At 46.4% G+C, this 13155-nt stretch overlaps 1 protein-coding gene across 1 annotated transcript in view; it reads right to left on the reverse strand.

Moving 5' to 3' along the window:
* LOC130117983 (semaphorin-4A) overlaps positions 1-6901 on the reverse strand; it is a 28055-nt gene extending 21154 nt beyond the window's left edge. The window contains exons 1-2 of the mRNA XM_056286272.1: positions 6636-6901; positions 3325-3485 (exon numbers count right to left, since the gene is read on the reverse strand). Of these exons, the coding sequence (XP_056142247.1) occupies positions 3325-3485; positions 6636-6723 (249 nt within the window). The 5' untranslated portion in view covers positions 6724-6901. The remainder of the gene's footprint in view (positions 1-3324; positions 3486-6635) is intronic.
* Between the last annotated feature and the right edge of the window lie 6254 nt (positions 6902-13155).

Consider the following 13155-nt stretch of genomic DNA (forward strand, 5'->3'; position numbering starts at 1 on the left):
CTGCCTCACGTTCACGCCTGAGAGCTGACCAGTACAACCACAGACTGATGGTCACTGGGCAGTTGAAGGTCCAGTAGCTGATCTGGGAAGTTATTTTATCATTTGGAAGAATGTTCTCTGCACTTCTAGTAACCAACACATGTATACTGACTGATATGTTTTTCACAGTAAACATCATCATGGCATCATGGTTACTGTAACACCTGGTTACCATAGGTATTACTCATCTCAACTCATCTCATCTCATCATCAGCTGCTTCTCCGGGGTCAGGTCGCGGTGGCAGCAAGCTAAGTAGGGCACTGCAGATGTACCTCTCCCCAGCAACTCCCTCTAGCTCCTCCTGGGGGATCCCAAGGCGTTCCCAGGCCAGATTGGACATGTAGTCCCTCCAGTGAGTTCTGGGTCTACCCCGGGGTCTCCTCCCAGTTGGACGTGCCCGGAAAACCTCTATAGGAAGGCACCCAGGAGGCATCCTAATCGGATGACCAAACCACCTCAACTGGCTCCTTCCAACGCAAAGGAGCAGCGGCTCTACTCCGAGCTCTCTCTGGATGTCCGAGCTCCTCACCCTATCTCTAAGGCTGAGTCCAGACACCCTACGGAGGAAACTAATTTCAGCTGCTTGTATCCGCGATCCCACCCTTTCAGTCACTACCCAAAGCTCATGACCATAGGGGAGAGTTGGAACAAAGATTGACTGGTAAATTAAGAGCTTTGCCTTTCGGCTGAGCTCCCTCTTCACCACAATGGTCTGGTACAACGTCCGCGTTACTGCTGATGTGCTGCACCAATCCGCCAGTCAATCTCCCACTCCATCCTACCCTCACTCATGAACAAGACCCCGAGATACTTGAACTCCTTCACTTGAGGCAACAACTCATCCCCAACCTGGTGGGTTCTTAGGTTGCTACCTCAACAGGCACCGATGTCCTTATGACCACAGCTCCTACCTGCCACATCTGCAATAGAGGCTTTGAACATGGACCACTCAGACCCCATGTCCCCAGCCTCCCTCAGGATACACACGAACCTCTTGGTGGAAGTTGAAGATGTCACGGACAGGGGCCTCTGTCAGACATTCCCAGTTCCCCCTCATTACACATTTGGGTTTGCCAGGTCTGTCTGGCAGCCTTCCCCACCATTTGAGTCAACTCACCACCAGGTGGTGATCAGTTGACAGTGCTGCTCCTCTCTTCACCAGTGTCCAAAACATATGGCCGCAGATCTGATGATACGATCACAAAGTCTATCATCGATCTTCAGCCTATGGTTTTCTGGTACCAAGTATACTTATAAACTACCTTATGTTCAAACATGGTGTTTGTTATGGCCAATCCATGACTTGCACAGAAGTCCAATAACAAGGCACCGCTCTGGTTCCGATCGGGGAGGCCGTTCCTCTCAATCACGCCCCTCCAGGTTTCTCCATCGTTGCCCACATGAGCGTTGAATTCCTCAAGCAGAACTATAGAGTCCCCAGGTGTGGGTGGTGGGTGGTGTCCCCTATCCGGGACACCACCCAGACACTCCAAGAAGGCCGGATACTTCAAACTGCTATTCGGTGCACAAGCACACACAACAGTCAGAGCTTCCCCCCCAGTGACTCGCAGTCATATAGAGGTGACCCTCTCATTCCCCGGGGAGAACTCCAACATGGCGGCGCCCAACCGGGGACTTGTGAGTAGCCCCACACCTGCCCGGCACCTGTCACCTTGGCCAACTCTGGAAAAGTAAAGAGTCCAGCCCCTCTCCAGGAATTTGATACCAGAGCCCATGCTATGTGTGGAGGTGAGCCCAACTATATCTAGTTGGTACCACTCCACCTCTCGCACCAGCTCAGGCTACTTCCCTGCCAGAGAGGTGACATTGCACGTCCCAAGAACCAGTCTGAGATGCCGGAAGTTGGCACACCCCAGTCCCTGCCTTTGTCTGCCGCCCAGCCTGCATTGCACCCTACCCCAATGCTCATCCCCATGGGTGGGGAGTCCACGGGGTGGTGGCTCCATGTTGTTTTTTCAGGCTGGGCCCAACCGAGCCCCATGGGCCAAGGCTCAGCCACCAGATGTTTGCCAGCGAGCTCCCTTCCCAGGTCTGGCTCCAGGAGGGGACCCCAGTTTCCCTTTTCTGGGCGAGGTGCTGTGGCTCTGCTGTTGTAAATTCATAGGGTTTCTTGGGAATCGCTCTTAGTTTGGCCCCTCCCCCTGGGACCATTTTGCCTTGGGAGACCCTACCAGGAGCTACTGCCCCCAACAACACAGCTCCCAGGATCACTGGGACACCCAAACCCCGATTCTCGGAGCGGGTTACTATAGGGGGCTGCCATAGGTATGGCAACCAACCAGATATGTTTTCTGGGTTGTTAACAAAGAAAGGTCTGGCTGTCTTTTCCAAAATAAAGGTTCCACCAAACGTCCCCAGAGAACAGGAGCATCTTCCAAAATAAGAAGGAGGAGTGGCAATGGCCACGGTAACATGGTCAACATGTTCGACATGGTAACATAGACAGGTTACTTCTGAACACAGATAGATGATGTTGTTATGGGAACAGCTGGTTGTCAGGGTAACCATACTGTACAGAAAAGGAAAAAAAGAGGCTTTTATCTTCAGCATTACAGTAAGATCAGTCATCTACACCCAACAAAGAAAATTGTTGCTTAACTATTTAAGATAAATCTATAGATAGATAGAGATAGATAGACAGACAGACAGACAGACAGATAGATAGATCCCTAGCGGGATGTCATTTTGTACCACAGCAGAATTCACAGTTACAGAGCAAGAGCATGTTACAAATAGGATTTTTTGGGAATATGAGGCTTCTGTAAAAATGAAAAATCTTAATTCCTAAAAAAAAATCTAATATTCCAAACAATGGCAGTCTTATCAACAGGCACTGTGTTGCACAGTGGTAGAATGTCCCCGGGCAAGTTGGTGAATCAAACTTTATCCCTTAAGCTGATGATGATCAACAGGCGGAGTTCCTCATCTGCTAGCAGCGGTTAATGCTAATATGGCTAGCCACAGAGATGGCGCGTGGATGTAGCCCATGTCCACACTGTCATAGACAAGGGGCTCTTATTTAACTTTTCGTTGATTAGTAAAGTTGACTTATATTCATCAATGTTACTTAATGGCTCTTTTGGACAAAGTACTTCCTTTTTTTGACAGTGTTTGAACATTTGGGGAAAAAAATAAAAATAAAATCTTAAATTAATGAATAATTAGTTTGGAGTCCATCACTGACTGTAAACTAAGGCACCTTTTCTCCAGGGCTGGGCCGGAGACTGGCAAAGCATCATTGGAGATGAAGTAGAGGAGCCCACCTTTCTCTTCAGGCTGATGACATCAGGTTGGCCGACATCCAGTTTGAGCACAGCATCCCGAGCCCCCACGTACAAGGTGGAGCTGTTCTTGCTTAGCAATAAGGTTGAGGCTTTGTGGAGGGTGGGGTCTTTGAAGTGGACCAGCGGTCGGCCGGGAGAGTCTGACACAGCAGAACGAACAACAGCCCAGAGCAACCAGCATGTCAGCCAAAATGTAAAAGAAACGAAGAAATTATATTACATGTGGGAAAGATCAAATACGATAACACATGTAAAAATCTACTTTATTCTTTTTCTGCTCATTTTGTAGAAGCCAATTAAGGTACATATATTGGCGTCAAGAAAGTAGAAGTCTGAAGGGGGAGGGGAACACAGACATTTTTTTAGTAAGAGGAAAGGCCAACTGGATTTATTTTCTCAACACTGTGATCTGAACCTGTTCTTGTTGGTCTAAACCTGCATGTGTGTGTGTGTGTCATCTGTAAGACTAATAAAGTCTCACTATCGCTCTCTCTCTCTTCCTCTCTCATGCAATGCTAACCACTTGATGTATAGTTAAGAGACAAATGGAAACTATGTTCAAACAGGTGGTTTATTGGAGGACTACACGTTCCGATACATATCCCTCATACGTGTGATGTCTTCTTACTAAGAGGTGTGAAATGAGTTTTGATGTGGTAACTCAACAAAACATATTTAAGTCTTGTTTGCCCTGATGAAGCCAGCTTGGTTGAATTATTAAACTGCGTAGGAACCATGAATGTATGAATACCTCAATTTCGGCTCAACTAACTTCATCCAAAAACTTTTTTTTTCAACTTTCAGCGAAGGTACATCGACCTTCAAATTGTTTTCCCTGGGGTCCATTAAGACTAGAAACTGCACTTAGCATTTCCCACCGGCCTGCTACCATCCAGCCATGACCTCTGACCCCTGACTTCTGATCACACGCTCGGGAGAATGGGGGCTAAGTAAACGTATAATAACAACAGATTTTTTTCTCAAAGTATTATTCATTAAAATCTATATATCTGTGAATGATCCTTTACATGCCAAAGTCTGTCTCCCTCTCTTTTCACCCTCTACACCATGGACTTCAACTGCCACACAGAGTCCTGCCATCTTCAGAAGTTCTCTGATGACTCTGCTATGGTTGGATGCATCAGTAAGGGCGAGGACGGTGAGTACAGGGCTGTGGTAGGAAACTGTCACATGGTGTGAGCAGAACCACCTGCAGCTCAACGTGACCAAGACAAAGGAGCCGGTTGTTGATCTGAGGAGGGACATGGCACCAGTGACCCCTGTTTCCTTCCAGGGGGTCAGTGTGGACACTGCGGGATACCACAAGTACCTAGGGGGTGTATATAAATAATAAACTGGACTGGGCTAAGAACACTGATGCCCTCTACAAGAAAGGACAGAGCCGTCTCTAATTTACGAGGAGGCTGAGGTCCTTCAACATCTGCCAGACAATGCTCGGGATGTGGTATGAGTCTGTGGTGGCCAGTGCTCTCCTGTTTGCTGTTGTGTTGTGTGTTGGGGCAGCAGGTTGCGGGTAGCGGATGCAATCAGACTCACTAAATTGATCCGCAAGTGGGGTGATGTTGTGGGGGTGGAATTGGACTCTCTGGTGGCGGTTTCTGAGAGGAGGATGCTGTTGAAGTTATGTGCCATCATGGACAATGTCTCCCACCCACTCCATGATGTGCTGGTCGGGCACAGGAGTACTTTTAGTAATAGACTCATTCTGCCGAAATGCTCTCCAGAGCGCCACAGGAGGTCATTCCTGCCTGTGGCCGTCAAACTTTACAACTCCTCCCTCAAGAGTGTCAGACACTCGGAGTTAATGGTCACTGGACCGGCCCTTCTACTTGTTTTACCCTGTCGGGTTTTGTTTGTGCTGCTTGTTTTGTGCTGCGGTAGTGCAGTATAGATAAGGTGTTATGTGCATCATGCTTGTTTATATATTTTGTTCTTATTTCTATGTCTTATTTTATCTTTTATTTCTATTTGTTTTTCTTGTTTCTATTTGTTTCTATCTTCTTGTAGTAGGACCCGATTTCCCCTCGGAGATGAATAAAGTGTTCTGATTCTGGTTCTGATGATGTTTTGCACGAAGTCGTCTGCTCAGATAGATGGATAGATGGTGAAACACATTATTCCTATTGAGGACTGTAGTAAGGACAGAGACATCCGCCATGGTTAACACTGACACCACATCCAGGTGATACTACCTACTGAGGGATGAGCGACAGATGACAGCGGTAATAAACATGAATAAATTGTCACACGGATCTCACCAGTACATCAATATTCAATGATAAATATACTAACACAAACATACTAACATATTAAAGGAGAACACTTACACTGTTAATGTGCATTTCATTTAAATGTGTATGACTATCTTAGTCCATTAAAACAATATTTACAATGCAACCTGTACAGAAATTCCCCCTCTTGTGTATTGTTGGTCTTTCCTGGGGTTCCTGCGATTCTTATGTTTTATTTCGTGAGTGACTACCAACCTCGCACATGCACACAGAGTATGTGCACATACATTTACTATGCAACATAATGACTTTGTGTGTTCATATCCGATCAGGACATAAAACTGTGATTTTTTTTCTCTTTTCTTTGTGTTTCACATGTGAGAAAACAGATTGCTTTCTGGAAATTTGTAAAAAAAAAAGAAGAAAAAAGCAAAGCTTGTTCATAGAGTAAGTTGAAGATAGATCAGATCAGATGCGATTAAATGTTTCACTGTGATCTAAATGGACTCTCTAAAATGTCACTACTGGTTTGGACGGTGACGAACAAACAAATGGTTGATTTAAAGTGCGGCCCATGGAAATCAATCAGCATGATGGTGAGTGATTATGGCAGTTTTTGATTCTTCGTGTGCCAAGTTTTCTCTTGCGGAGAGGAGGATGAACATCATTCAGTCACACGTTAAAAAATCCGTTATGACGCCGAGGGTCTTCAACTCGCTCGTCTCTTCCTGTAACTGAACCGCCTTGTGTAATATGATGTTTCAGTAAATCAGCCATCAGACAGCCCTTAAAATTTGCTATTAACACAGTACAGTGAGACAGCCCCATCTACTGAAGTCAGTCAAGACTGAATTCTATGAATACCTCCGCATGTTATGAAAAGTGTCCGTATTTCCAACAGTTGAAGACAATATATAAACCGGCACATATCAGTTTAATATAGTTTTTTTTTTTTTTTAAACCAAGAGTCTATTTAGAGTTTGGATCTGTTTCATGTCTGTTCATCAATTTTCTACAGCAGATAAATGGTCAACCTACCGAGATTGAAGGAGATACGTGGAGGAGCCAGGGCCCCAGAGGCATCTAGGAGGCCCAGCAGAACGGAGAGGAGTCCAGCAGGACGCATGGTGAAGATGGAGCCACACACACGGGGCTGGATAGCTTATGCACAGATCGTGGTTATGAGATACAGGGATGGTCCCCCCCCTCTCAGCAGTCCCCCGCGTTGACTCTTCACTGAAACAGACTGAGTTGCGTGTTGAGGAGAGTTAAAGTACGACACGACATTCAGAGAGTAAACCACAGCTTCCTCTTCCCTGTTGCACACTGCAGTGATACCAGAGACTCAAGAGAGATCAGAGGGGAGAGTGAGAAGGAGGAGGAGTGTGTGTGTGTGTGTGTGTGAGTGTGTGTGTGTGTGTGGGGGGGGTGATGGTGATGACTACGATGTGTTAAAAATGTATTGTGTACTTCTGAGTTACTTGGGTTGTGTCCGTCTCACTTGTTACCTTGACCTCCGTCCATTCATTATCTGAACCGCTTATCCTGCTCTCAGGGTCGCCGGGATGCTGGAGCCTATTCCAGCAGTCATTGGGCAGCTGGCTGGGAGACACCCTGGACAGGCCGCCAGGCCATCACAGGACCAACATACACCCACACACATTCATACCTAGGGACAATTTAGTATGGCCGATTCACCTGACCTACATGTCTTTGGACTGTGGGAGGAAACCGGAGCCCCCAGAGGAAACCCACGCAGACACGGAGAGAACATGCAAACGCCACATAGAGGACGACCCGGGACGACCCACCAAGGTTGGACTACCCCGGGGCTTAAACACAAGACCTTCTTGCTGTGAGGCGACCGCGCTAACCACTGCACCACTGTGCCGCCGTTACCTTGACATCATTCAGTAAATCATCTATGCACTTACCGGATTGTGTCTGTGGCTTTGTGAGTGTCCTCACTTTATACTGGTGTGGTGGCAGCACTTAACAAACTTACACTCTTGATGTTGAAGATTATCAGTGCGGGAATCCGGCGCATTCATACTCCTGTGAGTCACACTGTAGATTATCTCTACTGCTAAACACGAATCGGGAGGCTATTGCTGACATGGCTACCATTCACAGAGCACCAAAGCAGTAGTGCCTAACTAAAATAGAGAGACCGTGAATTCTTTTGAAAACTGGTGCCAGAATCTTCTCTACACATACACTGTCGCTAGATAATGAGTTTGCTCCTTTTCTTGTTGAGGGCATGCACTGGGAGAAAAAGTCTACAGTGTCTGCACAGGGGCGGCTCTAGGATTTTTCTAAAGCAGGGGCCACATTTTACACAAAGGGGCCAAGAATATATCCAACAGCCATGCACGATTCCTTATTCGGTAAGGTGTACATTTCACTGGTCATTCCTTCCTTATGCAGACAATAAATCACTGTTAATGAATATGAAGTTTACTAAAGTTCCATTAGCAACATTTACAGGATGAAAACATACGCATACCATCAGGTCCTAGGGGAGCAGAATAATTATTTGAGTGCTGCACAGGATCCTTGCTGGGAAATGTCTGGAAATAAGCACATGAAATAAGACTTACTTAACCTTTACTCAAACTGTAATGCACCTCCTTTTTCATAACCCAACTGTCATCATGACATACACAAACAGTAATTACCTAAATGTTGATCCAGAAGTAGCCTATGTAATTTATATTCCGCTCACTACAATAGCAGTATGAAAACAATAGCTTACCAGCAGGTCCTACAACAGCAGAATAACTGCTTGGTGACTCTGAGACGAGAGGTTTTGGAGACGATGGTTCTGCTCCAACCTCACTCTGGCTGTCGTCATCTGAATTCGAGTCATCTAAATTTGCCGCTAAAACACGTTACAAAAATCCATGCTTGTATTCAGCTAAAACCATGCCATATGACAACTATACCATCACAACTATTAGTAAAAAATTTAAGGTAAAGACTCAATAATTGAAACATTCCGTGAGAGCTCTGGTAGACATGGGAACGCAAGGCCCAGCCTCGTCACCATAAGGGACAAGAATTCAGGCATTTGCTTAAATAATCTCACATCAGTATGTCCATTTGTGAACTTCAGTGTCATGTTATATTGAATGCAGTTATTTTTTACCTGTTGTCATTATCTTGCTGTGCCTAAATGTTTTCTGACCTAGTGAAGAGGGGTTGGAGCTGCCCTGCTCTTGGCTGACTCCTGCTGGACTCTCTGTTGCTCTCTCTCTGCTCTGATACTGCTCTGACTTATTTTGGCCAGCTGGCTAGCTGGATGTCTTTTGGGCTAAAAACCATTGAATGTCTGTCTGTCCCTTTCTTTTCATTCTATCGCTGCCAAACATTATAAACAAAAAAAAAAGCAAATTACTAAACACTGCATGGATTAACATTGGTGACATGATGAATTCAAGCCGGACTCACTTCCATCCTACTTTTTAAAGTTGGAGATCAGAGATTTCCCTATTTCTGAAGGTGCCTGGGACACAGCATTAGTTTCATTTACTCAGCAATGACTGTGGCATGACTGAAACATTATTTCACAAACAAGAAGTGTCTTTCAGATGGTGAACTTGTGGTTGTGATTTAGGTTAGAGACCTAGCTAGCAACTGTATATGTGTGAGAACGAGCTAACGTTAGCTAGCGAGCTACAGCGCATTCCAGCAATAGAGTAAAGTAACTAGTGACGTAGCAATTTGCTGCTACCTAATGTTGGACAAACCAGTGACTGAAGCCAGTAAACGCTCTTTCACACAAACTAATGTGGGGAATCGTAACTTAACGTGACATTTCTGTGGTGGACGTGAAGCTAGGCACCACTGTTCGTTTCAGGTCTCTGTGCAGTCTCATGCCGCGTCAAGTCACATCGGAATTACCAGTTTCCCGCCTCTGCCGCGTTCATGTCACATCGCACTAGTTCCCACTTACAAATACGATTCTCATTAACAGCCAAGCTGCATCCAAGTCCTAAACATGTGAATCTTTCCCATTATTACCTTCTCTCCCACACTATAGAGCTGTAGCGGTTACGTCACAAAAAACAGAATTTTAACCCACTGGCAGGGAAAAAACTACTGCCGGAGCAGTACAATGGACAGCGCCAAGTATATAGCATCTGAGTACACGTCCCATTTTCAAAGTCACGAAATAGACCTATATTCTAAAAAACTTAAAAGATTACAAATATCCAATCCCTATAACCTTCCTAGCATCCTTTTTAAACCGACTGGGGTTACAAATGACATTCCCGACATATAACTACTTGATCAACTACCCCTCCGTCTGTCTACACCGGCAGCTCTTTAAAGGCTTATAAAAGTCTGGAAGGCTATAAATGGACAAAATCGGGGTTTGTGTCAGGTATCCAATTTTGTAATATCCCAGCAAAACGCCTCTCTGCTGTTACAGGAAAAGTAAGTGTGATGTGATCTCGATACGAAGCACTTTGTCAGATTACCTTGGTTAGGTTAGCATTGTGGCTAAAAACATTAGCCCTTCAGGCTAACGTTAGCTGTAGTAATGAACAATTTAGCAGCCTCCCTCACCCCCACCCCCTTAAAACTGTTGATCAAATCATATCGTTATTTTCAATGAGTGTATTCTACATAAATGTTGCAATCTAATTCCTACAACAGGTGAATCATTCACAGAGGCTTAATGAACCGCAGCTGAAGCCTTGGGTTGTCATCCATAAGGATGGGGTTGTGCTGGGTGCTCACTGTACCTGCACAGCTGGTTTAGGTGAGAGTTGCTCTTATGTTTCAGCTGTGCTGACATTTCCAAATAACTCCTTAGTTACATAGTTTACCATCTGGAAGCCTTTTTTTTCTTTTGTTCACCCTTTTCTCCCCCCCCCCCTATTTTCATAAATGTATATCCTCCCAAAGGCCATGAGATATGAGAACACAGTCACTCACAAGTCCAATCTAACAACTGGTTTAATGACCCGTCCAGACCTGGTCTGTGACAGTTTCTCTGTACCAGCATGTATGCTGACACTGGGGGTGTGTGGACCAGTCCCATGTCCAACTGTGTCATAGGGCTCTTGATTGGCGTCCTTGCGAACAGGTGAGACAGGCGCTATGCTCCCAGCTGGCTCTGGAGCAGGCATCGTCTGAAGATGGCGACGGTTACACCGGAACGTTCCACCCTTCTGTGTCTCAATGAGGTAAGAGCGTGGTGTGACACTCGCTGGTCACTACTGCAGGAGTTGTCCAGGATTTCTGGTGGTCCAGCTTGGTGAGAACATGACCACCTGGCTGCAGTGGAGGTAGGGATCTCACCCTGTGACGTTGGTTATAGTAGAAGGCTTGCTTCTTCTTTTCGGCCTTGTCCTTCAGCTTGATCCGTTGCAAATTAGGCCATCTAGGTTGCAGGTTTCTCTCGAGGGTAGGAAGCGTCGTCCTGATCTTCCGGCCCATTAGGAGCTCAGCTGGGCTGGCTCCTGTGGTGCTGCACGGAGTCGACCTGTAGCACATGAGTGCAATGAGAGGGTCCTTCTGTTTCAGGATTCTGTTTGCAGTATGCACGGCCCTTTCAGCGTGACCGTTTCCTTGTGCGTTGTGTGGGCTCGAGGTGATATGTTTAAAATCGAGCTCATGGGCTAGGTCTTGAAACTCGGCGCTCGAGAACTGTGGCCCATTGTCACTCACGACCACATCTAGTATGCCGTACCGGGCACATGTTGCTTTTAGTTTCCGAGCGACTTGAGCACTGGTTGTTGTTGTCATGTATAGAATTTCTGTGTATCTAGAGTAGTAGTCTGTGTAGTTCTGTTTGTTGTACTCACACAGGTCCAGAGCTATATGCTTCCATGGCCTGTCAGAGAGCGGAGCAGAGATCAATGGCTCTTTTTGCTGTGCTCTTCTTGACTCACAGCAAAACTGACATGACGACACCTTGTGCTTTATCTGTGATGAAATGCCCGACCACCAGACAGAGGCGTTTGCCCTCTCCCAACATTTTGTGAGGCGCTGATGTCCATCATGAATCCTATCAAGAATGTCTGTCCTCAATGTCTCAGGTATCACTATTCGGCATCCCCTAGTAACCATTCCATTATACTCTGAAAGTTCACTTTTCATTGGTAAATACTCTCTTATGTTACCTGGGCCTTTACTCACATGTTCAGGCCACCCTGACCTGATGTGTCTGATCACCGTCTGTAGCGTCTCATTCGCTGCTGTGGCTGCTCTGATGCTGGCCAGCTTCTGTGGAGTAGCAGGCATGTTCTCAATGACAGCTGTGATGTAGCACTCCACATCTGAGTGTGCGTCCCTCTCTTTCTCTGTGTGGCTTACAGGGCTCCTTGACAGTGTGTCTGCCACGAGTGTCTTTCCAGGTGCATACTCAGCTATGGGTTTAAACCTCGTGAGCAGCATAAGAAGTCTCTGGCACCATAGTGGAACATTGTCTAAGTCCTTGCTGTTCATTAGTGGAACCAAGGGCTTGTGGTCTGTCACTAGTTTGTAAATCTCGAGGCCATAGAGGTATTTTTCAAACCACTCGCAGGCCCAGACAGACGCCAAACACTCTTTCTTGATCTGCGTGTATGTGGTTTCTGAGTCAGTCAATCTCCTGGAGCAGTATGCTACTGGCTTCCAGTCTTCCCCATGGAGCTGCAGTAGCACGCCACCGATCCCATAGCTACTACTTGCCTCAGCTGAGACTGCGGTGGGTTTGTCGACGTCGCAGAATGTCAACACAGGCGATGTCATCAGGAGCTCTTTAAGCCTCTCAAACGCTGTCTGTTGTGCTGGCCCCCAGGTCCATGCTGAAGGTCGTGTTCTTCCATTTTCCCCACATCTGCCGCACTTTCCTCCGCGCTCCGTGTTTCTGGAGTCTTTGCCTCCTTTCTGTTTAGCGTTACGTTGCCATTTCGGGTTTTCCTTCCACGCGCCCTGTGCGTGCACCTCTTGCACAGCTGCCGCAGCGCTTGTAGCTTCCCCTTGCTTGCTAATTTGCATGCTAACGGTCTCTGACTGACTGTATTGTTTGTGCTAGCGTGAGAGCATTCATGAGTTGCAACTTAGGAGACTGCTCTTTATCTAGAATCCCTACCACGATCCGGTCACGAATATTCTCCTCCCTGCTTATCCCGAACTGGCAGTGCTCTGATAGCTCATAAAGGGCTCTGATAAATGTCTCTGCTCTCTCGCCTGGCTGCTGCCCCCGCTGGTGTGAAATGGCTCGCTCGTGGATTATATTCCGTTTAGGGGGAAAGTACTCGTTGTATTTATCCATGCCTATATTGTAATCCTTCTCGTGTGCTGCTTCAGCAAAAAGCGAAAGACTTGAAAATAGTCTCTGCTTCACTCGCCATCGCATATATTAGAGAACTACCCTGCACTTCACCATCGTCCTTGTGGAGCTCGGTCGCCATTCTGAATCTCTCGAAGCGTCTTTTCCGGTCAGCCCATTCCGTCGGTTTATCAAAGCAAAAGTTTCCTGGGGGGCTAAACTTCGCCATAATTCACTATCTTTGTGAATTTATGCCTCACCACTGACACCGTGTAATAAATCACGGAATGT

Source organism: Lampris incognitus, chromosome 9, assembly GCF_029633865.1.
Source record: "Lampris incognitus isolate fLamInc1 chromosome 9, fLamInc1.hap2, whole genome shotgun sequence".
NCBI lineage: Eukaryota > Metazoa > Chordata > Actinopteri > Lampriformes > Lampridae > Lampris > Lampris incognitus.